The following is a 27,303-nucleotide window of genomic DNA, read 5'->3' as shown; positions in this document are numbered from 1 at the left end:
CAAATAGTTTCAATTTAAACAGAACGCCTTGAACTAACAAGGACCGTCATGATAGGAGTTTTCGTTTGGAAAACGATAAATAATTTCATCTTCATGCAAGAAATTACTTGCCCGTTGAAGATACTGCAGTGTAATATTTTCACGGCAATATTACACTTTTGTAATACCGCTTGACCTATGATGTCAAAATGTTTCAAAGTTGTGACATCACAATGATAATGCCGATGTAGCAATGGCACTAGACCTTGCTTGACTGGTGGAAAGCTGAGAGTCATCACACTGTAGGCGATTTATGTTGGCGAGTAATAAACAGAATACTAAACCCGCTTCCGTGAAATACCATTTTTATTAAACTCGTTAAAGATTTTGTATCAAAGTTGTTTTTGCTCCTCTTATAACAAATCATTAACTCATTTAATAAGAATGGTATTACACGGAAGGTCGTTTAGTATCCCCTATGTATGAAATAGCACAAAGACCTCATTAAGAACAGCTAGCTGTGACCATTGAGCTTATTCTCATATTATTATAATGTATCATCTGTTTATAATAATGAGTGAGAATGGTTTTACGTCGCTTTTAGCACTAATCAATATCATTGGCGATGAACACCAGTAATGGGATTTACACATGGTGCCCTTGTAGGGAATCGAACCCGGGTCTTCAGCGCGCAAAGCGGGCGATTTAACCACTAAACTACCAAACTATCCAATCCTGATAAAATCTGACTAGAAAACTTATTCATTTTACAACTTGACCAGCATCTCTTTTCTTCATCATGTCACGTTACGACTGCAACGCGGCGTAAAACAATGTCTTACACTGAGCTCCCCAACCACGCGGCTCACATAGTTCGATTCAAACCACCAAAGAACTATCAGATAGGGCGAAGCACACCTTGGCGATTACAATCATCTTTAACTTGCTGCTGGAACATTACCACATAAACTGATGGAAACAGACTTTCACGTGTTGAGCATGGATATACATCTCCCTCAAATGAAAATAAACTTTCAAAGGACCAAATGCAAGTATTTTACGTATGCTTCTTACACTACGTCACTGTCTGCAGATTTTCATACACCTGAAGCAACGAGATCGTTACTGCTGAACATGTAGGCGCAATATTGACAGAATTTATACAAAGTGTTTATATATACCGAGACTAGGTAACATTATACCAGCTACTGTATTTTAATCTTCACAGGAGAACGCCACGTCAGCAAGTGAACAAATACTTTACAAATAAATGAAACAGAAGATTATGAATTTATTGCATAATGCTAAGCATTATTGTCTTAGATCAATTATTTACATGAAAAACAAATAATTAACCCAGAAAAATAGGCCTACCAGGCACCCATCTTTCAAAGCGCCTGGTAATCGTGGACAGTTTATTTGACAATGAAGGCAAAACATGGTCATTATCACAGTAATGGTAGGGATGAGTGCTGACTTTACCCCGATTTCAGCAATGCGCCAGCAATATCACAAGAAGGGGCAGCAGCAAGGGGCGTCACACATAGTACCCATGTGGGCATTCTAACTCGGGTATTCGCGTGGCGAGCGAACCACTTGACTACCCCACCGCCCATGCTAATGACGGCTTTAGTGCAGGTCTCTACAGACTGGCCACGGCACCATATTATGGTAATTATGTTGTCACTGGTATACAGTCCACAGGTCACTGATAATACAATGAAGCTATAATTCCACCATAAGGTATAACAACTGTAGTAGAATGTATAGACCCGGATAATCTCCAGTATTAGTATATAATTTGTTGAAGCATACCTGCGTAGCATTTTGAGATGATAACATTTCCCGGGTGATAATCCGGAAAAATCCTAAATTATCATAAAATTTGACAAAACAATATATGCAAAAATGTGTCCCCGAAATATGGCACACATCTAATCCCAAACACTTCCTTCACACCCATATGAAATATTTGGAAACTGAATAATCATTTCTTCTTTGTTCGAGTTAGTCATAATCAGACGTGACTGTATTTTCTTACCTAGCATTTCAGTCAATTTGTCAAACATATGAGACAATGACAGTATGACGATTACATTCATTTTTCAAAGCACAAAAAGTGCATGCTACTTCAGAGGCCGAAGCTTGAAGTACGTGACTTCTGGTGCAGCTGCACCTGAGGAGTCCATGATGGTCGGTCATCACATGTACGTGGACTGGCCGCCGATGTCTACAGCAGGCTTTGGTGCCGAACCTGTGGTGTTCCCTAGAAGAAATATAAGGTTTCCTTGGAATACTGATAACAGGAATAATATATTAACACTTTGTCCTGGGTGAGAAAACACTACAAATGGTCAGGTTGAATCACGGGATAGATGTCATTACAATGCCTTGACGACTAAAGGGAAGTAACTCTACAGTTTTGAGGTTATTCCGTTATGCAAAGTGGACGAATCCGTTACTGATCCATCTTTACTACAAATACTATATGAGTTGTCCCTAGTCCACCTGCAGAGAGATGATGAGAAAGGACGCATAACCTGGCGTTCAAGATTATTACATTAATTGTACATACAGCTTCTAATTACCCTTAGGATAAATTTGACGAATTCTGATTGGTCACTAGCCAAAGCATACAAAATCATGAAGGTGGATTTCCCAGGATGTACGTAAAGTACCAATCTGTCATGTGGCACGATGCGCTTTCTGTACAAATGACCTTGACCTCGGAGGGAATGTGGCTGCCAAACGTCTGATTTTTGAGTTGGCGTAAAAACTTATGTGCATAAAAAGTGCAACAAAATTGTTGCCTTAATTTGGTATTTGTGTGTTTCAACAACAACAACAACAGTAAAAAATTCAAAACAAAATATAATGTTTCTACATTTCACAAGCCATAACGAGTCATCTCCCATTATGACCATTCATGGCGAAACGTTTTATGTCTCATCTTCCAAGACTGAATGCTGCATTTTAAAGATAAGCTACATAAAGAGATCTTATAGTTACGAATTTCGTCAAGGGGTGTTTTGAAATGGTGTATGTATTTCAGATTCCTTCGGCTGTGTACACCTTTTCAAAACACCGTGTCACCTATAGTATACAAGTGAATGTACCTGCTTGTACTAGCCTTGACACATGCCGGTGTTTGGAAAATGAGGAAACAAGGATACCCCATTGAGACACAGAAAACTAACTCCAAGACATCAGTCCTTGGCTTATCCACTTCCAACAAGGACCGTTTTAAAATACCATTTGATAATACGTGGCTAAGGGATCGATCACCGACCTTCCATTCTGATAGCAAGAGGATTAGGACAGGATACTTACCGCCACCCCAGTAGTCAAACTTCTGATTCTGCAGAGGTTGCTCGGGGCTGGAACGGATTATCACATTGACGATCAAACAACACTAACACATGCAATCTGTTTCTACGAGTAGATAATAGACACGCTGGAACGGATCATCACACTATCAAACAACACTAACACATGCAATCTGTTTCTACGAGTAGATAATAGACACGCTGGAACGGATCATCACACTATCAAACAACACTTAGATATGCTACATGTTTCTATGAGTAGATAATAGATACGATACTTTAACACTATTCCAATAGAAGCCTGTCTCAAACTCACGTTTTGGGGTTTTCCGGAGTTATCTGCCGTGTTTTACGATTTGGTGATGGTGGACTCCAGTAGCTGAAATTAGGTTTAACTGGTTATATTAGTGACTACTGAGGGCACTGCGCCACAGCCGTAAAATTGCCAGGGGCAGGAGTCAAGGACTTACTGCATTTTAGTTGAGTTTAGTTCTGCACGGGGTGCTCATGAGTAAGTGATTATAGTTTTGCACCCAGAAATGTCCCAGCTATATTGTCGGGTCTGCTATTCTAGCAGTGTAAATAATCGAGTATGGACCAGACAATCCAGTGATCATGGGCCTCGATCGACGTACCCGGATTACGATGACGTGTGGACCAAGACTGGGAGCCTTATCAACCGACCTCGTCAGTCGCTATTGACGACCAACATGGGTTACTGACGATCAGGTATAACCCGCGTCGTCACAGGTCCTGGTGGTTGTGAACCTAGACATGCTTCAAAAATACAAATCTGTATCACCCAATTGATTGATACACTGTATGGGAATTACCAACAGTACTAATCGATACTCACTTTTTCTCGGGTGGTTTAGTCGTTCTGGAAAAAGAGTAATCGTAAAGTAACAGATAACACGTTTATCAAGTTTATCATTTAGACGCATGCTATATATACTCGAAATTCATCATGGTACTTAATCAAATATAATGTTGGACATAACAAGTAAGAATTGCATGCGCCAATATCTGCCCGTTATATGAATGGACCACGAATAATGATTGTTATCTGATTACATGTATATGAAGTAATACATGTAATATGTATATTTTGTTACATAGTTTGATACATGAAGTATCACCAACGAACAACAATCTCAGTCAGATAGTGTCACTCCCAGGGCCAGATTTCAGTCATTTCATGAACTGACTGACCAAAACAGTCATTTCACAAACTGACTGAAAACACAGTCTGACTATAACATAGACAAGTGTGTTTGTGAAGTACACATTTTGAAGCTTCAGTCTTGTCTTCAGGTGTATGCATACTGGGTAAGAAGGGAGTACAAATTCATTTCGGCTCTGTCTGTTAAACACTAGTACTGATTTTCTAAAGAGTATTGTTTGTAATTCATGGCACGTCGGCTTTTCTGCTACTTCACATCGTGTCAGTCTCATGTGGTCAGAATGAGTTGGCGCCTTGCCAACAATGAGACACCGAAGAACATGTCGGGTATTCGCACCAAAGAACATAATCAGAATGCAAACTCACCAGAGTGGAATGCCCGAGGGAACGAAATGGGGTACATGATATGGATGGGGCAACCTACAGTTACAACAATACAATAACAAGTAAATACAATAACTTACACTGGGGGTTTGGTAGCTGCGCTTGTGCTAGGCCCACAGCATGAGGCGAAGGCTGTCGGACAGCAAGACTTAAACAGGAAGTAGCCAGCAATGAACAGAAGGGGAAGGAGAAGACAGCCTATGACAATGGCGGCAATCACCCCAGCGTCAAGAGTTCCGCTTGACGAGGATGTTACTGAAAGAAGAGTGTAAGGTCAGTTATAGTGATGGTTACAATTTCTGTTCCATACGACACACATATGTATCCATGTAGATGAAACTCTTCCTAAATTGTCATATTTTCTCTTCATCATTCGTTTCCTCCTTGACTTCGTTATTTGCATTTTATCAATCTTGTATATCCAGTATGTTGTATATCCCCTACATTTGTGAATGGTATAGTTGCATGGTCATATTTCAACGCACGTTGCATGTGTAGTTAGGGCTCAGTTATCTGACATCCCTCTATACAGTTTCGTTCCCTTCTCGGGGTCAACACTACAGTAGTGACATACCTGAGGTACCAGAGGATGACGAAGAAGAGGATGAGCTTGAGGAGCTGGAGCTGGAACTGGAGCTGGAGCTGGAGCTGGAGCTGGAAGAGTTGGAAGTACTACTACTGTTAGTAACGACTGTAGTGGGACACACCGACGAGGATAAAGTGACCGTGGCAGGTACTGCACTTCGTAGCGGCCCTGGGATTGTGCCACGGTCCGTGGCAAATACCGTCAGGCTGTAGCTCTGATTGCCTGCAATCAAACCATTGGCGTGGATGGATCCATCAGTACTCACACACAGAGGACCATTACACGACCCGATGAATTCAACGATGTTGTTGCCATTTCTAGCAGAGTCTAGGTCTGTGGCGGTGATGGTGCCAAGGACTGAGTTGAGTATGGTGCATCCAGTGACGGAGAAAGTGTTACTTGTCTGGGTGATGACAGGGGCGTTGTCGTTGATGTCGTCGATGATCATCCTAACTGTTGCGGTAGCATTGGCACCTGCACGATCCGTCACTCTGATGACCAGTGTGACGTTCTGAGGGTCCCTGCCCTGGTCGACATCATATGTCCCAACTGATACGATTCTGCGTGTTGCTTGGTCTATGCTAAATAGATTGTTGTCGTTACCCGCGATTATCTCGTAGGTGTGGGTGTCGCCAAAGTCGTCATCGATCAGGATGGTAGAAAACGTCGTGCTTATCTGAAAATGTTCAATAGAGTACAGATTGATTAGAACTGGATTATACTAACTATAGCGTAGATTATGGTCGGAAAATGTTCTTGTGAAATCAAGTCGATTTTCGCCAATGGTAACGACAAACACCTACGTTTGATAAGCATTCAACAGCTTTATATATATTTATTTATAGAACAATGCTCTGATACGATACTAGCATAGAGTATTCAGGCAGTAGGTTCAGTTCAGTATCTATGACTTGGATTATGGTCAGAGCAAGTGCATGGGAGTGTGTGAGTGAGTTGGGGTTTTCGCAGCTTTTAGCAATTTTCAAGCACTGTCACGGCGGGAAAGACCAGAACAGACCAAACATTGTACTCATGTTCAGAATGGAACCCAGGCATCCGTATGACGAGTAAACGCTTTCACCGCGAGGTTACCCGACCGCTCAAACACAAATCGAAGGTTAAGAGTTTGGTAAGTTTATCAGACTTTACGTAGAAAGTAGGTACGTCATGTGTCAACAGTATGTGAATTATTACTCAAATGGAATAAATAGTACGAACTGATAAATTAACATGAGAGTAGGCTTTCGCTTTGTGCATTCAAACTGGCTATAAATACAAACGAGTTCAATGTTAAAATGTCTTTAGTTTTATCTTGACTTTGATTCTGTTATCCAGTATGAATAAATAAGAACATACGTCGCCCTCGTTAACTGCCGTGTACACAAGTTCAGGTCGAAGTTTAGGAATGTCGTTGACGTCAGTGACCCTGATGAAGAAGAAGTGCCCAACCGCTGATCTACAGTACTCGTTGTAGGGAAAGATTGAGATGTTGATGTTCTGGAAGTTGGCATTCTCGAAGCTCGGCTCATTTACAAGATTCAGATCATTGTCTGGAAGGATCACAATGCAGTTAGTGAGATAGGTTCAAAAATACATGGTGCAACTTGTGTAGGTGAAGGGCTATCAGAAAAGCGGTATAACCTTATTACTGGATATCTATCTATCTATCTATCTATCTATCTATCTATCTATCTATCTATCTATCTATCTATCTATCTATCTAGTAACACGAAGAAGAAGGACAATCGGGTGATTTCCACAAAATAGAAACCTAAGGTAAACCTATCATGTAGCGACAGATACATAAAAAAACATGGTGACCATTACGTGGTTTATGAAATGTGGGCACTAGATCAAGTTACTGTACATTCTTTTACAAGAAATGGTATTTGTACCAAATATATGAAGAACGGTCATCACTTTCTGATGATTGGTGATGACTATGAACATACATGAAGTATAAAATAATTTTAGCTATTTACATAGTATTACACGCAACATATTCAGCATCAGCATCATCAACTAGCTATACGCACTGATGCAAACTTGAATACATGTAGCTGCCTGCTGTGTTCTAATCGTTATGCATAACTATTATACTGATGCTCAGAGCCGGCATGACGTATAAACATTGTCTCTTAGTTTGCCACATCGTTATTTTCCATTCTGTCAAATGTTATCTGTAATACTAAAGCCCTAAATGAAACAAGGCTAGATTTCCTCATTTCCTCCTTTTCACTGTGACTTCTTTTCGATTTAAAAGGAATGGTTTATTTCTGCCATGACGTAGAAACCAAGCGATAGTTTTGCTACCACTGTGAAACACAGCTAATTTGTCCAATTAAATCACGACCTGTCCATTTATATTTACTGGAACGGCAGTCGTCCGGAAGATGAACTTTTGTATTTAACGGAGTGTCACAGTGCTAAGATCGATACATTGTTTGGCATATCGGCTACGTCTCACCTTGCACAATATGTGCACGTATTCATCAGTAGGTCCAGAGTATCCCGACATGACAATAATTCTCGACTCAGATGTGTACCGCTTTGATCAAACCCTCGAGAAGCGGCGTATACTTGTGGTGAGGACACTCTCATCAACATCATCAGGGAGGACTGGGGTTTGACATTACACTCTGAGGTAAACAACTTGCTGAGGCTTCTAGACTACATCACTTACTGTCAATGCTGAAGAGCGAGCGTGCGGCCGATGGCACGGTGGAATAGTCGTATCTGACGATCGGGATGGTCGGTGTTGCAAACATTGTAAGGAGCGTTGATGGCAGGGCTGTATCTTCGGGGAGGCTAATAGAGCGGTCCAGATTCGAGACTGTAGGTGCTAGGTAGGGACCTGCATAAGAAGTAAGTAAAATGTGAAGATACGTAATGCGGGTTTTACGTTACAAACATACAGTAAGTTAATATGATAAAGAACTGAAAAGGACCATTCAGTATAAAAGGTTTCTTTATCTCAAGAATAGTTTACTAGTTATTAGTTAGTCATCCAGAATTAATTTATTTATCTAATACATGTTTATACGGTTTCTTACAGTTTCAGTTTACTTTAACTGAACGTTCCGAGACAGACATGTTAATGAGATATACTGACTGCCACTTACTTGTGATTAGACAGTTTACAACTGCCGGTCCCACTGGGTTCGACTTGAAATCAGTCACAATCACCTGGAAGGAAATCGTTGAGAGACACAGCATATCCGTCGGAAACCTATTCCGGATGTTGCCAGCTGCAAGATTAAACATAAAGACAAACTGAGACAAAACATCTCCAAGGAACATCAAGAGAGTCTGTGATGAGACATACAACACGCATACTAACACAGAACAGCAATTTCCATAGCATAAAACATGTGATGGTGCATGAAATACCTGTGATCAAACACAAACACCTTTACTGGGACATAAAATACCTGCATGGGGATGAAGCACCTGTGCTGATACCTACAACGCCTGTGATAGGGCAAAAAACTAACACTTTCACTACGGCAAAACGCCTGTACCGTTGTGCATAGTGTTTTGTCCATCACAATGTGTTTCTTTTGCAACGTAGGATTGTGGTTACCATTATCGATGTAGAAGTCTCCGGTGGATGTTGCAGGCGTGACCGTCATGGTGAAGTTGAGGTCGTCAAAGTCATTATCCGTGACAGCCACAGTACGAAGGATTTCACCTGGTTGGGTGAAGATTCCTGAGATAACGCAGCCATTGTCTGAAACAATACCATCACTGATATCAGGAATCGCCAAGGCAGTAGCACAATTCTGACATTCTTGAAACCCCGTGAATGACGAACATATCGTACCGAACTACGTTATCTCCCTTGTTGAATTCAAATGTTTCGTTTAAGGTCGCTTTGAGCAGTTTTTCAGTTTCATCAGGGGGTCAGCTGACAAATGGACACCACCCTGTGGGAAGTGTCACACACAGTAGGCGTTGATACTTTTGGCACCTATGGGTATGATGTTTGTAGGTTCAGAAACTTACTGACCGCAAACCTGGATAAGAACCCACGGTAAGTGGCCTCTGGATCGCAAAAGAGATGTATCTATAGACAGACGAATGGGTCATTGGACCAGGGCTACAAACGTACGAAAATGTAATACCAGAACAATACTAACAGTTCTGTGCAGTGCTGCCCCTCAGTATTTGTATAGCGAAAAGTTGTAAGCAGTATCACCTATAGGAGTGGTGAAGACCGGTGGATGGTTGGTAACCACTCTTATTTCTACTTCTGCCGTGTCATTCGCCATCGATTCATCTCTGCAGACAGCTGTCAGCGTGTACATGCCGGCACCATCAAAATCCACCGGACCTTGACTTGGCAGGTAAAACAGAGTGAACGCTGCAAAGATAAGAAAGATAATCAGTAAGAACTCCCCCAGAAATGCTATGCGTTGACACATGCTGAACGCGGGGTGGGGGGTGGGGGGTGTAGGCAGGCGGTTCAGGTCGTTCCACTTTCCACTGAAGACCCGGGTTCGATTCCTGACATGGGTATAATTCGTGAAGCCCATTTCTTGTGTCCCCTGCTGTGGTATTGTTGGAATATTGCTGAAAGCGGCAATACGATAACTGAATTCCATGGCCAACGAAAAAGGGTGCACTCAGTTATATTTCTGATCCTCTTTGTGTGTAACCATACAACCTGACTGCCTGTGAGACGCCACGAAGCTAAGAGTCACATCAGCATCTCATCCTACCGGGTACTTTGTTATCATTTGATGAGCAGAGGCATTTCAGCAATGAACGCCACATGTCTGAGAGTCGTTGCTGTTAGGCAGGAACTAAACAACAGAAGTGGAGGTGTCGAACACAATAGCCCATCTAACGGCTCTAAACGGCCTAGTTTGTTAACTTCACCTGGATTTTTTACCTACGTCACGGTCCTCTAGAAGTTTTGCGTCGAAGTCGCCTATGTTCTACTGACCGTACAGCCCGTTAAATCTGTCACATGTCTAGCAAGGGGCAACATAGACGACCCCGTGACTGGCTAACGCCGACAGCCTAGCACGTCAATCGTCCTGAGAAGAACTGGAATTCGTACGTTAACCAATGCATATACATGTCGTTAGACGAGACTAGCGGGCTCACTGACTTGGTTAAAGAATGTCATCGTTTCCCTTATGTATGGATCGGTGTTCATGTTGTCAATCACTAGATTGTCTGGGTGGTACCAATGGCAACATACTTACGTGAACTCTTTGTCTCCCTGATGATGTCGAAGCATGATCCACAGGGTGTGGTGGGGTTGATGGACAACCTGCCCACAGACACAGCAGACCCTGGTATGTCACTGATGCAGGAAAATTCATGAAGAGTCTTTCTCAGTGTGAATCCTTCTTCGACATTCACGACAATTGGCTTGCCGCCAATCGTAACAGCCTTCAAACACAAAACACACATGTAATGCCTTCATATTATAGCGCATCTTTCAACATTATTATTACTGCATTGTTTCATTGATTAACACGCCTTTCTGTAAAGTCAGATTTCATTAACGGCAGCAATCGACAATCCGGTGATTGACAGTGTGATCCAAGTAACCGGTCACTCCTAAGCTGACTTCTCGATATTCGTTATACCAACATATAAAGGTCAGCGCAAACCCATTCTTTCCTGGAATTAATTGAATATCAGGGGCTCCTTTCAGGAAACAACCTTTACTAACCTTAACCTTATATCCCATTCTTTAATACTGCACTAAGGTTACCTTAGTGACTTACGATCACCTTAGTGCTTAGTGAAAGGAGGCCCTGGTAGGCACTTTCTTTGAAATGCAAACATTCGTATTTACCACTATATTTGTTATTTTCGTTTGACAAAAACGTTGGCCATGTTGATTTTTCTCTTAAAGGCTTACACGATTGACAGCATAACATAGAAATGTATGACGTCATATATTGATGGAATACATCGTTACTTTCAAATACATGGTATTTCGGGTTGAAAATGTCGATAACCATGTTCCAATTTACCCTGGCCCATGTACATTGGGACTTTCTGTCTCTGTCTGTGGGATTATGAAAGATACTGGTCAAAAGTAGTTAGGGATATATGTAGACTTTGAAATATGAATAATGATATTTACATTGATGAAATATCAAATATATGGCGGTTTGGAACCACTCGTCGGCTGCAAATAAAATAATTGGCATAGAATACAACATGTTTATAAAACGTTTATACCTGTGAGGGGGAGTTGTGTGTGAGTGTTTGTAAGCGAATGTGTGAATATCTGAGTGAGTGATTCTGTGAGTATGTGAGAGTGTCAGCGAGTATGTGTGTGTAACTGTTTGTGCGGGTGTTTTCTGTGTACGTGTGATGTGATGAGTGTGTATGTGTATGTGAGTCTCTCTCTCTCTCTCTCTCTCTCTCTCTCTCTCTCTCTCTGAATTTATATAAGAAAGTTGATGAAGCGCATCTAACCCACGCACTCCATCAAGTCCAGATAAGACATTCTCAAAATAATAAAATTATATCATGTTCTCTTCGGATGGTCGGCCATTGCTGCTGTCTGTATAGTGTAATATCAGTACAGAGAAGAAGCGTTCTGTGTACATACCGCGGAAATATCTGAAACCAAATCCAGGAACACCATCAACGCCAACAGCGTCTTCATCGTTGCTACTTAATCCTCACCACTCCAGCTGACGACTTTAACAACATAAACAGCCTCTTCTACGAGAGTAGTTGTAGTCACATCATTTCCGATATGAGAGTTATGTCCCTTGGACTGTCCAACTCACGACCGTGAAAGTAGCCACATGTCTTAAATTACAAATGACGAGGCTACGTTGCGTATGACGTTGGTCACATTTGTATTGACAGCAGTGCTTGTATACCGGCTTGTGTTCAAAACATAAAAGTTGTATTCAATCTTACTGTCAGCAGTGCATGGATGTCTAGTCGCCCGTGACCATCAACAACTCACTGAATGGTTCCAACGGTGTTGAACCCTTCTCATTGTTCGTTGTCTATTCACTTTTCTATTGCTAATCCCCAACAACCAATAACACATTATTTATGATACCTGTTCTTTAATAAGACCTCAGTAACACATTTATCGGTTGTGTTGAAGGTATAAATCTCTGCACTGGAATATGTTGACTTATTGAGATGTAGTCTAGGTAATGCTAACTGCTCATTCAGGATACTAGCAGACGCGCAGACCGTCATAAAAATTAGATTAATTTCTGTAGTGTACTGTCGGTAGTAAATACGCACTTATTGGTGGATAATACAGGTCATGACGTTCTTATACTATTCAGCGATAACTTGCTGTTAAGAGGTGTCGTTAGAATAAGCCTAGATCGGTGTTTTCATTCCTGGTACGATTAGAATCCATTAAGTAAATCCTAGTTCAAACTCATTTACCAAATGAAAGACTTTCTCTCCCTTTAGAAATCTGTATTCCTAAGAATTCATTTCACCTTCTATACCGCCAATTTGAATGTTTTCTTATCAGGATCATGAATGCATTTGGGTAGTCTAATGGTTAAACCGTAGCCACTTCACGCTCAATACTGGTTTGAATCCCCACATGGCTGATGGCTAGTTCTGGTGTTCACCGCTGTGATATAGCTGGAATATTGCTGAAAGCGGCGTAAAACCTTACTCGTTCATCTAAAATACCGCGAACTGCAGTCTGTCTTCTTGTGTCCGGTGTCAGTTTCTCCAGTTACAGATTTATTCCGACTGAATAATGCTACATTATCACATACATACAGTGCCATACTTAAATATGGAGTACTGACATTTTGAATCTAAAGAAAACTCAAGGTAGGCTGAGCGCGGCATAAGGCACTTTTCTTTTTATGCCTCATCACTTTGTTACGGTGAAAGTATGCTCCATGACGTAGCTAAACTCAGGCAACTCCCTTCCGTTGAGTCTGGCGTTAAACCCACGCTAGCTCACTCATGATCTAGTTTTTAGTTTCCCAGAAACTCTTGTTTCCTTAGCACAACGTCAGTGACGTTGACATTTTATACCGTGCATCATATGAAATCATTTCACCTCAAAACGTCTTTGTGTGCTTGTCAGCCTTCACACCGTGAGGTCAGGACACCGCTCTAATGCTTACGTACATTGGAATAAAGATGTTTATGTAGTCGAGGTCTCCCTATTTGAGTGCATATAGGGGTTACAGATTCAGCATTACAGCTCGATATTGTGGCTCGTATACATTATGTCTTGTATTAAAAATATATTAACACATTGCTGTGTCATGGATGTAATCAAATAAACTGACACATTAGATGAGAAGTGCAAACATGTTGGCAACTGTTACATTCTGCATTCTGACTTATGACTCTCTTAAGTGACTTTTAGAAGGGCACGGACAATGTCAAAGTTCAAGTTCAAAACATCTTTGAAAATTTGAAGACGTCAGTAATTTCGAAATACATGAAAAACTTGCCACCGCCGATTGTCAAACCTGTTGAATAGATACATTATCAAGAACACATTGTAGGCTATCGTAGCATTGCATAAAGTACAGACCCGTGCCAGTTTCGGACACTTTTCGTAGATGTACATGTGAATTCAGTGTAGCACAAATCATTTTCATTAATTAAAATTTTAGAAAGAATCCAAGTCAAATTTTGCACATTTGTGAGGAATCATCTTACATACGATCATATAGTTTCTGTACGCTGAAATAACATGTACGACTATGGACATTACGTCAAGCGTCCGAATATAACTGGCACGAGTCTATAAGTTGTTATAAGCTAATCAACAAAGCAAGATATGAGGACCATTAACGGGGACAACCTGCTTCATCACTCATCAGTGATTTCAGTGAACTATTCATGTAATTTCCATTGCCATTTCGCCTTTTTAGCTGAATGGGATCAGTGACGGGTAACAACCGGGACTATTTAATACAAAGAATGGTGGCAGGATGTGTTTGAAGCACTCGTGTGTATGTGTATAATGTGAGTGAGTGAGTACTGTTATACTCCACTTCTAGCAATATTTCAGCAACATCACCGGCAGGGTTCCCACATAGTAAACATGCAGGGACTCGAACGCGGATCTTCGCGTCACGAGCGAACGCTTTAACCACTAGGTTACCCAGTCGCTCCTTATGTTATGTTATAGTGTGTGTGTGTGAGTTAGTGAGTGAGTTTATTTTTACGCCGTTTTTAGCAATATTCCAGCAAACCCATGGCGGGGGACAGCAGAAAATGTTCTTCACACATTGTACCCATGTGGGGAATCGAGCCCGGGTCTTCGGCGTGACGAGCGAACGCCTTAACCACTAGGCTACCCCACCGCCCCCATATTCAGTAGGAAGACCACAGGCCCATGTCCAATGTACGATACAATATAAGACGACTGATGTGCACAATAACTAAAACAATTTTGCATTCATTTACAATAATAGTGTGTTGCGTGGCATCAAAGCTTCCTTGATATATTTTGCATACATACATAAATAGTTGCAGTTTCACATTGCAGAAGGCAAATTAGAGAGTTGGAATCTTTACAGACAATATTTAATATATATCTTGTTCGTAAATCATTATATTGTGGGCACATAAACATGAAAGGACCTGAGAAGCGGATGCATGGACCGGTCGCGCTTAGCGCTTAGCGCTTAGTAGCAGCTTTGAAAGTACAATTCCGTCACGTCAGGGTTTTAATGCAGAAAACAGCATCGAATTGGATTCTAGGTTCAAAAATGAGCAATCCCCGTTATTATAACTGTCAGAGTTATCATTATCAGTAATGATACCAGAGAATGACACCTTATTATTCAAAAGTGTTTCTATTGAATGTTCCCTACCAATCCTCGATGACACGTCTTCACTGTTGAGCACATTCGTGCTTCTGCTGAAACATGTAGGACTCGTGTTTTCAATATGAATACTTTATTTACATAAGACTTCAAATATTTACCAATGTAGAAAATATACAACATACAGAGAGTGAAAGGTTATTACACAAGCAAATGAATTAATTATATAATAGACTCAACTTCAGTAGAATATATGTATAATATACCTCAATGTATAAAATCGACAACATATATAATAAATCACAACATGTGATCTATTCGACATGTGTAATACATCACCAGGTTTGGTCTTTCCGACATGTACCCATGTACAATGCATAAATGTGTCATTTATTCGACATAGACAATCCACGTGATGGATATACAACCAAGACCCCTTCGTGCACGGTATACAAGACATGTTCATTGATTGGAGACAGAACACATACTCATGTATTGTATACAGGACACATTCGTGTATTGTATACGTGACACCTTCATGCATTGTATACAGGACACATTCGTGTATTGTATACATGACACATTCGTGTACTGTGTACATGACACCTTCATGTATTGTATACAGGACACATTCGTGTACTGTGTACATGACACCTTCATGTACGGTGCACAGGACACTTTCATGTATTGTATACAGGACACATTCGTGTATTGTATACAGGACACCTTCATGTATTGTATACAGGACACATTCGTGTACTGTGTACATGATACCTTCATGTACTGTGCACAGGGTACTTTCATGTTTTGTATACAGGACACCTTCATGTATGGTATACATGACATCGTCATGTTCTGTATACAATGCACCTTCATGTACTGTATACACGGCACCATCATGTATTGTATTGGGGACACCTTCATGTACTGTATGCAGGACATCGTAATGTATTGTATACAAGATACCGTCATGCATTGTACCCAGGACACTTTCATGTATTGTAAGCAGGACACTTTCGTGAACTGTGCACAAGACCGTCTTGTCTTGCATGAAGGACACCTTCATGAACTGTGTACACGACACCGTCATGTATTGTATATATGCATACAAAATATTGTTTGTACACCAGTGATTCACCCAAAGTGGAAGGTGAGCACATGCCATAATTCATCACGTCAAACCGAACCTTAATCACTTTTGGGTTCCTTTGCACAGTCAGATCTTAGCACTATGACTACCGTAAGCCTCTATTAAATCAGTTACGATCAACTCAGCGGTCAGACTACCATAAGCCTGTATTTAAGTATGGTAGTTACGATCAGTTCAGAGCTAGGACTACCATAAGCCTGTATTTAAGTATGGTAGTTACGATCAGCTCAGAGCTAGGACTACCATAAGCCTGTATTTAAGTATGGTAGTCACGATCAGCTCAGCGCTCAGACTACCATAAGCCTGTATTTAAGTATGGTAGTCACGATCAGCTCAGAGCTGGGACTACCATAAGGCTGTATTTAAGTATGGTATTTACTTAGTTAGCGCTAAATCGTCTTGTAGCAATGGAACCCTCATCACACGGTAACTGTCCACATAAGGCACACATATTCACTAGATCCATATTTTCGCAATACTTCACATTCAAGAATAAATTAATGTCAGTGTAGTCGGGGATTCCTAATGGAAAACCCTTCGTTGTAGTTGACTTATAATCCTTCAGACTGTAATATTTCGATATAATCTGAACATCATCGGTTTCCTTGGTCTCCAACCATGTGCATTTCAATAGAATACAGTCTTCGGTAAACACGCACGTGAGACAACTAATTGTATCTAATAGGTGCTGTAGTCACAGACCGGTATGGAGGAGGTGCTGGAAGCACTTGCCTCACTGAAGGGGGTGCTGTTCTCACAGTGTACGGGGGTGGTGCCCCTGGGTACTGTGTACGGATCACCTGTCCGTTAGGCACGGGTACAAGCTGACGTACTGTCCTGATTGGGACCCGCACTCTCTTCTTAAAACGGAACATAGGAATCTTTCTTCTGATCCTTAAGAATCGTTGCACCATGGTTGGTGCCGCTGCCGTTCCTGCTGCCGCCGCCGCCGCACCTCCTGCTGCCGCAGCTTTTGCCTTAACTGAGAAAAGTGAAAAAATTTCAGTTATTATCATATAATGCTACTTCCACATTTTAGTTAGGATTATACTTAAAGTTAAATCTAATTTTGATCATCTTGTTTGTTTTGTTTTGATATACCTTTTTTCTTCTTGATGGCATCGAACTTCCTTTTCGTATTATCCGCTGATTGGCTGAAAATGTAATCATTTACATTTTAAAATTATGTTTTCTTCAAAATGTAGAAGGTATGCCAATATCTTCAATATGTAGAAGACACACACATATATATATGTGTGTGTGGCTAGCGAGCTAGCTAGCTAGCTAGATAGATAGATATTGTTTCGAATAATACAGTATAATTACAATACTATAATACTATTCATGCCATAACAGATAACACTGTTACTCACTCAGATGAGAACGGAGCAGTTTTTCTGAAATAAACAAAAATGAAAACGTGAAGTTTCAAAGCCTGAGAGAAACTATTGTTAAATATGTGTGCAAAACACATTTCTAAGTGAAATATATAAATGGATCACTGAAAATCGAACCATTCGATACGATTTCGATTCGAGATGATTTCGATTTTCTCATTTTGCAAATGCAAGGAATAGATTAGTATTCAAACGATTATATGTGATGATAAATAGACATCAGTGCCCATCAACATCAACCGAGTTTCGTGACTGTCACGACAAGGTTTCACTAACACAATGACAATATGGGATAATAAGTAGGTCATCAGTAATTTCTAGAAATACTGTCGTTTGGTTTTGTCCCTTTAACATACACTGGTGTACATGAGTTGTACGCATACACACAAACACACACGCGAATGACAGTCAGTATTACTTTTTTCCACAGCAACGTCGACAGCAGCAAGCCAGCAGAGTGCCCAGCAAGATGGCGCCTAATATTCCTCCCAGAATGCCGAAGATGGTGTCGAAGTTCGTTGTGGCTGCATTTCCTGACAAACCTACTCCGGTGGTCGTAGCTGCAGCAGTTGTAACCCCTGAACCAGCATCAGCAGTAGGGTCTACTACAACAACTGGAGCCACCGTTGGTGTTGGGGGGCAATCTGATGACGTCACAGTGACAGTGGCAGCAACTGAAGACGTCAACGGCCCTGGAAATTCTCCTTGGTCCACGGCACGAGTGGTCAAGACGCAACTTTCTGGCTGCAGCAACGTTTTCAGAAGATGCACTGTGCCATCAGCGTGTATTTGTAAACAGTCGCTCCTTGCCGGGGTGAACGTTATGATGTTGTTGCCTTTATAGTCTGAGTCATCATCGAAAGCCTCGAAGTTCAATGGAAGCACTCCTGTGCCAGTACATTCAGTCACTTGGTACCTGTGAGAATATACGCCCTCTTTGTGAATGCAGTCTGTAAAACTTTGAATGACTGGTTAAAGGTTATTCTTATGCATGACTATGGTACCCATTTGAAAGTGTATAAAATGCAAATGTATTATAATAACTGTAGATTCAAGACAAATCTTTCATATATTAAAGAAATTGTTTTCGAACATGGATTTGGCTCTGACTGCATGCCTAAAACAGTTGTGATGCAGCTTTATTTGTCAGTATACTGTAAACCGAAAACATTCTGCGCCTTGAAACTATTGTGTCATCGTATCATCAGCCTCTTCTATGATGCATTATTTTTGCGAGAGTGGTAGTCATTGCGAAAATACATCAGAGTTAACTAAAACAACATAAAATGATCGCTTCTTACATCATAATGTAACGTCGATATAATAATTAGAAAAACTGAATAACCTAAAGAATAAAATGAATTACAGTACTCATAAAAGGTTGTCAAGCGCACATTATTACAACTTACTATTTCCATCTTTTTACGTGATTGTTTAATGTAATTCAAATGACATGTCGGCTTTCCTGGCCTCGAACTTCACGCTAGGACACGATGTTTAATGCTATAATATCTGCAAGAAGCATCTTTGTCACAGGTCATAACCTAGCACGATATGTCCACTTACTTCATAATACACTACAGGTGGTGATTAACCTCTTTGAGTGGCATGTTTAGAAGTTGGTGAATTAGATAAGGACAAGACTTTATGGATGAGCAACTTTCGACGTTTCGATACAGCTTCTTGTATCGTTGTCAAGCAGGTAAGAGGCAGATACATAGATAGATACATACGCCAGACCAGCCCCATCTTGTCTGAAGTAGGGCCTGTTGTCGTTGATGTCCCTAATGTTCAGGTTGACCGTGACATTGTCCGTCAAACCCCCAAGGTCAACTGCTTCTATAATTAGAGTCCGATTTATCTCCCGCACGTTGTTGTCGATGTTGAAAGCAGAAGTTATTACTCCAGTGTTGCGGTCGATCTGGAACACGCCCTCGTCATTCCCGCCAACAATCCTGAACTGGCACCTATCTCCACGGTCCTCGTCCTCGCATAAGTAATTGGGGTTCACGGAGATCTGGAGGACAGGGGGACGTAGTTTTATATGTATCCAGCTTAACTATACTGACCAGCAAAAGAAACGCAACCCTGTCTTTTTTGGTCCAGTTTTTAAATAGAAGACGAAAACATTACTTTTGTGAGATTTTGCTGTGAAGAATATTCGTACCAGTTTGGATGCAAGGCCGACAAGATAAGGGAACATCAGAAGGTCGACAACAAATTTTAGCAGCTTATGACAATTTTTTAACGGTGGTAATGTCTTACCGATTCTTCGTTGACCTCTTGGTAGAAAACCTTTGGATTGAGAACAGGCGGTTCGTTGACCTCAATGGGACGCACGTTTAGATACTGGTACACTAGGTCACAGTTCCCGTTGTCGGCGGATATGTTGATGAAAATGTTTTGAAAGAATGGGTTTTCGTAATCCAGTTCTTCATTCAAGGTTATAGTGGATCGACCATCTGAAATATGAATATTTATGTTTGAGTACACCAGTTCATTCACCAGTTATACTGAGGCGACAAAACTGTTGTGGTTAAAAGGCGTGGCGTGGCGTGGCGTGGCGTGGCGTGGCGTGGCGTGGCGTGGCGTGGCGTGGCGGTGCGGTGCGGTGCGGTGCGGTGCGGTGCGGTGCGGTGCGGTGCGGTGCGGTGCGGTGCGGTGCGGTGCGGTGCGGTGCGGTGCGGTGCGGTGATTGTTTTACACATTTTGATTTTGCAAACTGAATGATATGATTCAAGATACTGCATACTTACTTTCAATTGTGAAAAGTTTGGCGGCTTGCGCAGGAGTGACGTCGACGATCTGGTATGTTATAGCCGGAGAGACTGTAGGAGGGTCGAAGGAATACATCGCTGTTCCGTTCGGATGGTCCTCTCTCACGGAAATTGTACGGTTTAGTTTTGGATCTATTGGTTTTTGCAAGGCACCTGTGAAGCACCAGGAACCTTGGTTAATGACAACCACGAAACATGACACAAATAAACTGTTATGACTTTACAGAGAGAAAAACAGGTAATATACTGAACAGCAAAACAAACGCAACTCTGGCGTGTAGTCAAGTATCTAAATAGAATACATAAACATGAACAGTTACTTTTATGAGACTTCTTTATTTCGAAACTTGCGTTTCTTTGCTGTTCAGGATATCAGGTTAGGTTAAGTGCAAGAATATATTTTAGGAGGAATACCTGTTATTTCACAGGTAATAGCTATAGGCCCCACATTTGGATTGGTACCATCGTTGACTGACACCAGGAAGGTTATAGACGGGTTGCATTCCATTTCCAGGTTATTCTTCGCTCGAATATCGCAGGTAACTAAAACAAAAAATGACATATACGTAACTGTAACAACCAAGACTGCCTCGAGCGATGGTTTAGTTGGCATGATACATATGTTGATAACACAATGTTACATAACTGAGAGATGTTGATGAACCACATAAAACACATCTGATTAGAATGCATAACGCATACGATGCATATTGCTGGTACATATGGTGCATTAGCCTGCAGGCTTGGTGCATCTGCCAACAACACTCAATGTAAAAACCTTCAACTCATGGTACATCAGCATATTAGGAATGTTGCATGTTCCTTCAACACACTGTGCATCAGCATATGACTAGAAAACATGGTATAATTCCACACTCGATGCATGTGCCTGAATCACATGGTGCATCTGACTAGAAAACATGGCGCATCAGATTCTAACATATGATTCATCTGAGTAAGAAACGCCAGTGTTTACAACATATAATTCAGGTGACTTCAACGTATGGTGTGAACATTTGATGTAAATGTGTCATTCAAACAATGATCTAGACACTTACTGGGATCAATCTCAAAGTTAGTTGACGCTGGTATGGTTGTCATAGAGCAGAATAACGTGTCTCCGTCTGGGTCTGAGATAGTGGTCTTCAGAGTGTTGTATACTGTGTCCCCAGCATTCGTTAAGCCAGCTGGGATCGCCGTCGGGCACGCTGCCAAATACATAAAGTGATATGAACGCCAAAGGAAAGAAATAGAGCATTTTCCTGAATGTTCCAATATTTGTGGAATATTGTCACGGCATAATTTAGTGTAAAATACAATGTGTATACTTTTCCTACATGTTGCTAACTGTGTATAATATAGTCACAGGTTAGCGTGTTGTGAACTACATAGTTTTCCTCAATTACATTGTGTAGAACATTGTCGCAGCTTACTCTGTTGTGCATTGTCGATTCTTGGGGGTTCATTTGTGGCTACCTGGATGAGGACATTGGCTTGCAGAGACGGATCAACGTTATTCTCACAACTGATGGACATCGTGTATTCTTGCGCCAGACTGTAGTTCAGTCTACCTTGGCTTGGTAGGTAGAAGACACACCAGTCTGGAGAACAGAAAACGTAATCTGAACCATTGTCAGAAAAGGAATAGAAAAGAAAACCTAAATCTGAACTTTTCCCAGAAAAAGGATAGAAAACAAAACCTAAATCCGAACTTTTCTCAGAAAAAGAACAGAAAACAAAAACTAAATCTGAACTCTTCTCAGAGAAAGAATAGGAGACAAAGCGTAAATCTGAGCGTTGTTAGAAAAGAAACAGAATGCAAACCGTAAAGTATCCGTGTGAAAAACACCCAACAAATACACCGGAACAACTGAAGGACAGTTCATTCCTTACGCACAAGATGTGAGGAGTCGATTTACTTCCATTCCAAATAACAAACAAAATTTAAACCTTTGGTTGTTCTGGATTTACATGACTTGCAGGAACCTGCAGGAACTTGGAGAGAACGTAAACATAAGTATATGTGGTAACCGTATTTGGAGTTTGGTCTTTGCAATTTTGAAAGGTTTTGAAAATAGCTAGATTTACGTGTTATTACTTATGAAGAAAATATGTATGGTTTAAGAACATACAATCAACAGACTAACTTACTTACTGCTGGCAGATAACGCATCGATTCCTGTATAAATGTCGAAACAGTTTCCACATAGGAATTGGTTGGTTATTGAGGTTTTCCTGACAAGCACAGGTCTGCTATTGCTGTCAACACAGTCCACACATACAATATTGGTTCGGGTCGTAGAGGACTCAAACACGGTTCCCTGGAGAGGGAACCCGATAGTCTGAAAGTAATTATATTCATGCGATACATACCATTCACAAACAAGTAGGGGACACTAGATTTACAAGATTGATGTAATACAAATGCTAAAGGCAAAGGAGGATGCAGGTGAGGAAGAGAAATTAAGGGAAAATGTCACAATGTATTCCTTTCCTTTGGAAATGTTTCATCTGTATGGATGTATATTATGTTTTGTATGTATTGGCATTGGCTAGTGGTAAGCTTGCAAAATGGAATATCCCCTACTTTTTAAACCATAGATATGACAACATGATTTGTAAAGTCCTAAAAAATATATTATTTCACTTACTTAACGACTTTTCTCAAGGAAATACGTATCGCTTCGTAAAAAGAAATCAGTGTAGGTTTTGTTATTATTCATTCATCAACTACAATCCAAATAAATTTGTATATGGAAGCGACAAGCCTAAATACAGACACGAACATATCACAGTTAGGACTACAAATCATAAAGGAAACGCCATACGCTAACATCCATCTCCTCAGTGGAAAACGTGAACCAATAGTGAACTTGTTTCAGTAAATACATACTTTGCAGGATACAACATGGACTGCTCTACAAGAGGCATCCCCTACAGATGAAAAGTCCTTACGTGATATTGAAGGCAGTTCTGATCTTTTGCATACCACCTACAAGTCGACTGGATGCCATTACTGAACAAAGCTAGTATCCAGTAAACTCCTCTTCGATGTCTTTGTGTGACGTCTGAGTGATGTCAATACAACGTAAGTCTCAGATATCAAGAAGAACCTATCAAAGATTACACCTAAATCTTCTTTGGTAGTTTTTTTAACAGTTTATTAAGCAAAATAAGCGTTAAATCTCTCTTTTATTGTGAGTTTGGAAAATGTTGCAAATGTCTACCTTAAGTTTCCATCGCATAAGTTGATCCAACAGTGATGTTTTTCACGATACGACCTATTTGTCAATCAGCTAATTTTAGCTGGATTTTTAGTTCATTTCTAAAGCTTTTAAGTAAGTAAATATGCTACATGAAGCATTGTGGCGTGTGTAGGAAAGCACCTGCTGATACTGTCATGCAAACAGGTGGCATGGCGATCATTACGCATCATCTGCTGTATATCGAAACAGTCGGTGTTCCAGTAACAGAAACATGCTCGGTATATGTCTCTATGTATGTGTTACCGTCAGATTCTGAAATCAGTCATTTCGTGAAATGTCAGTCATTTTGATAAATGACTAAGAGGGTCTGTCATTTTGCGTCATTTTGTGTTGCAACAATCAATATACTTCAGTCATGTCATGGCGTTCCAGTTCATCTAAGTGTCTTTGTGGTGGACAGAGGTTTGTGAGGTGTTGTTGCCCTGAACATAGCAGGAATCAAACGAACAAGTGTTAATGCTTGAAAGCCAAGCTGAAGTGCAACAGTCGCTGCCACAATAGTTCTAACTGTTATGGACAACAAATGAGGTTGAAATTGTGATCCACTATTGTAGATCAAGGTATTAAGTGAAATTTCATGAAATGATTAAAGTATGTTGGTTACAAAAAATAACGTGACATGGTTGGCCCTCTTAGGCTGCATAAAAAATATTAAATGTTTCTCGGGCACATTTTGTTTTCAAAAATGACGAGGGCGGTAGGACGTTTCTTTTAATTTTTGATAGAATATAGAGTGACGGGGGAGGAACACATTTTTATTTCTTTCTCTCAGAAACACAACTTGGAACGTTTAGCACGTGTTAATGGGTTGTAGATTTAGTCACACGCATTCTTACAGGCGCTCATTCTTATAGTGAACAGATGGATGATCGGGACACGGCAAAGTCAAATCATTTTTTTAAATGTCAATGAAACGTTGTCACACGCACAAATAAAAGTGACGCACCGATGCCCGAAAAACATTTCACTTTTTTATTCAGATTTAGTCATTTCACTAAATGACTGAAATTTTCAGTCATTTCACGAAATGACTGATTTCACAATCTGACTGTAACAGTTACCTATTACGAAATTCGTGAAAATAAACTCAAGAAGTTGCTATCCATAAAAGTTGTCCTGTAGAGCATAACACGTTCACCACATCTTTCCAAGTCACTTTTCAAAGTGTTGTTTAACAACAACTTGCGGTATTCAGGAAGGTATCTGCTATTCGTATTTGCAATAAATATCCGTAGTAATTATTAAAATGCTTCTTATGTATTTGCTCTAGGCAAAGTGAGGTTAGACTCTACTAGGCAGTAGAAAATGCAGAAGGTTAAGCTATAGATAATAGCTAACCTCTTAACGCAGGCATTACTAATTATCATTTATATCCTTTCATTGTTTTGTCTATAACATGTAGAGGAAGCATACATGGAAAATATTAGTCTGTATATATTAGTGGACAGCACTGAACGAAATATACAGTAAAACATTTACTAAACAAACCAACATCATTGCCCTTGCTATCGTTATCGTAATATTGGATAACCTGATAATAGTGAATGTGTGGCTTCTCAACCAGGAACTGTCTCAATGCATTATCAAAACCTCAAACTTTCATGGAATGTTTTCGGATGGTAATGTCGATCGACACCATCTGTAGTGTGAATCATTATATTATTCTCAAACACCAAATACTCACCAGTACAGGGTTAGACGGGGTGGACAGGTTCAGAAAAATGCAAACCGCCAAAATTACTCCAACTCTCCCCATTGTTGATGATTTCAGTACAGTCTCATGCTTATCATGAAGTATAGTCAGGTCATATTTGATACTATTGTAGTGTAGCCTGTTTCACCATTACGAGTAAACAAATCTCGCAATATCTCGTCCTCTCGGTATTTTGTCTACGTCATATACCAACAACCGGGTCAGTAAGGTACAAGTGTTTCGTAGGGGATCTGACTTGTTGGATCCATTCCCGCTTTCACAATCAATCCAACTATACGTGAAAGGTGAATGTTTGCATTTGTATTGTCAATGAGGATTAATCTCTTTGAGACGACTGAATGTAAAAGATATGTCATATATCAGTAAATTACAAATACGACATTCAAGAGATCGATAATATTTACAGCTTAGTATTTTTATTGATATCCCTTTCAAAAGCTTTTGTTGATACCAATTGTGGTGTATTGAAAACGTTCTGTGAATACGGGTTAACTCAGTGATCCGTCAAGCGTAATGCGCTGTGTGAACATGCGCTGAAATACATTTGAATACAACATTCTGAATTTTAATTGGATGTGTCTCTATAGAAAAGTGTCGAACATTAACCCTTTAAACGGGACGGAACTATTCTCTCGTACCTTACACACTGTCCGAAACTGTATGACTGCAATGTTACAAATATGTATTTAATATAGAAGAGATACGGAAGCGCTTCCAAACAGAACTTGGTACTTATCCCATGGACTGGGATGCCATCCCTGTTGCCATGGTGATTGTGCTCAGCGGCATCGTTCATGTTATCACCCACTGGATTGTCCGGCCTAGACTCGACTATTTACTGGATGAAAGTGGAAACTGATAATAGTGCGACTTTTACCTAGCCATCAAAGAAGAACATTTTCTGTCGTGGTTGGTTCTAAATCAGATACATCGAATACCATCTATTTCTACAATACTGATATGTCGATCAACGTTTGGCATAGATCTGCAACCTTATGTCGCCGCATGCACCTCACAAGATCACTTGTGTCAAATGAACATACACTGTGTAAATATTAGAATCATATCGATGAAAATAGCATATCTAACTTTGTAAGTATGATTATGTGTTATTGTTTAATATTGCTGCCCTATTCCGGGGTTTGTAATGGCTCTCGGTTATGATAGGGATGGGTTTCATTTGGAAAATGGGATTAGCGTAGAGATGTAGCCGCCAGATTACCCCACAGTCCCGGTAAGACTAAACTGCTACTTGTAGGAAGTGACTTTAGCACATGTAGCATGTGTGACACCTGTGCCATTTCTTTGACGTAAAGGATCCTATCCTGCACACACAGAAAGAGGTCACAAGGCTGCCGGAAGACTAAAATGGCGTCTTTGTTGCGCGACGATTCGTTTTCGACACCGATGAAGTGTTTATCATTAAATATATTCTAATTAACCTTTAGCGTCTTTCAAACGCCAAGAATATTTGCGGAACACGTGTACTTTTGTTAGATCAGTGTTAGTTCCCGGCTGTATTCCATCCCCACGTTGAAATTCTAGTTTGCGTCTACAGCATTTAGTAGTTTCCCCAACAGCTCCACTTCAATAGTAAACAGATCTGTCTACTTCGTCTGCTTTGGAATACCCCTTAGTCAGGTTTTAATCAACAAATTCTGATCTACAACTTTGTAACGCCAACAGTACCATGATAGTGCTGACTACAAGAATGATGGTAGTTGAAATTCTTTAATCACTTATTCACAGTACAAAAACCTACACAAACGTAATTATG

General features: G+C 40.5%; 2 protein-coding genes across 2 annotated transcripts; both read right to left on the bottom strand.

Moving 5' to 3' along the window:
- Positions 1–2,180: 2,180 nt before the first annotated feature.
- Positions 2,181–12,098, bottom strand: LOC137277149 (protocadherin-like protein). The gene is made up of 13 exons (XM_067808819.1): positions 12,042–12,098; positions 10,672–10,861; positions 9,657–9,821; positions 9,042–9,188; positions 8,581–8,706; positions 8,142–8,312; positions 6,815–7,008; positions 5,456–6,134; positions 4,953–5,127; positions 4,162–4,185; positions 3,622–3,684; positions 3,310–3,356; positions 2,181–2,245 (listed from the first exon to the last, which is right to left on the bottom strand). Exons 1-13 carry the CDS (start codon positions 12,096–12,098, stop codon positions 2,181–2,183), a joined length of 2,103 nt encoding a protein of 700 aa, XP_067664920.1.
- A 4,942-nt stretch (positions 12,099–17,040) lies between these two features.
- LOC137276806 (cadherin-7-like) lies at positions 17,041–25,568 on the bottom strand. The gene is made up of 12 exons (XM_067808451.1): positions 25,497–25,568; positions 22,702–22,888; positions 21,980–22,147; positions 21,605–21,754; positions 20,961–21,089; positions 20,526–20,699; positions 20,035–20,231; positions 19,503–19,786; positions 18,188–18,685; positions 17,746–17,769; positions 17,474–17,526; positions 17,041–17,354 (listed from the first exon to the last, which is right to left on the bottom strand). The coding sequence occupies exons 1-12, from the start codon at positions 25,566–25,568 to the stop codon at positions 17,041–17,043; spliced, it is 2,250 nt and encodes a 749-aa protein (XP_067664552.1).
- Positions 25,569–27,303: the final 1,735 nt, after the last annotated feature.

The sequence above is a fragment of the Haliotis asinina genome, chromosome 3 (genome assembly GCF_037392515.1).
Source record: "Haliotis asinina isolate JCU_RB_2024 chromosome 3, JCU_Hal_asi_v2, whole genome shotgun sequence".
NCBI classification, from domain to species: Eukaryota; Metazoa; Mollusca; class Gastropoda; order Lepetellida; family Haliotidae; genus Haliotis; species Haliotis asinina.
The sequence above is the reverse complement of the archived record's forward strand: the minus strand, read 5'-3'. Positions and strand labels throughout refer to the sequence as shown.

What these genes read in the sequence shown, in the direction of transcription:
- LOC137277149 (XM_067808819.1), bottom strand. Translation starts at nt 12,098, where the DNA reads ATGAAGACGCTGTTGGCGTTGATGGTGTTCCTGGATTTGGTTTCAGAT. An exon ending in TGGTTTCAGATATTTCCGCG is followed by an intron (nt 10,862 to 12,041) that starts GTATGTACACAG and finishes TTGTGTTTGAAG; the next exon opens with GCTGTTACGATTGGCGGCAA. An exon ending in GTTTGACTACTGGGGTGGCG is followed by an intron (nt 2,246 to 3,309) that starts GTAAGTATCCTG and finishes TATTTCTTCTAG; the next exon opens with GGAACACCACAGGTTCGGCA.
- LOC137276806 (XM_067808451.1), bottom strand. Translation starts at nt 25,568, where the DNA reads ATGGGGAGAGTTGGAGTAATTTTGGCGGTTTGCATTTTTCTGAACCTG. An exon ending in CAAGATGGGGCTGGTCTGGC is followed by an intron (nt 18,686 to 19,502) that starts GTATGTATCTAT and finishes ATATTCTCACAG; the next exon opens with GTACCAAGTGACTGAATGTA. An exon ending in ACTGCTCCGTTCTCATCTGA is followed by an intron (nt 17,527 to 17,745) that starts GTGAGTAACAGT and finishes TTACATTTTCAG; the next exon opens with CCAATCAGCGGATAATACGA.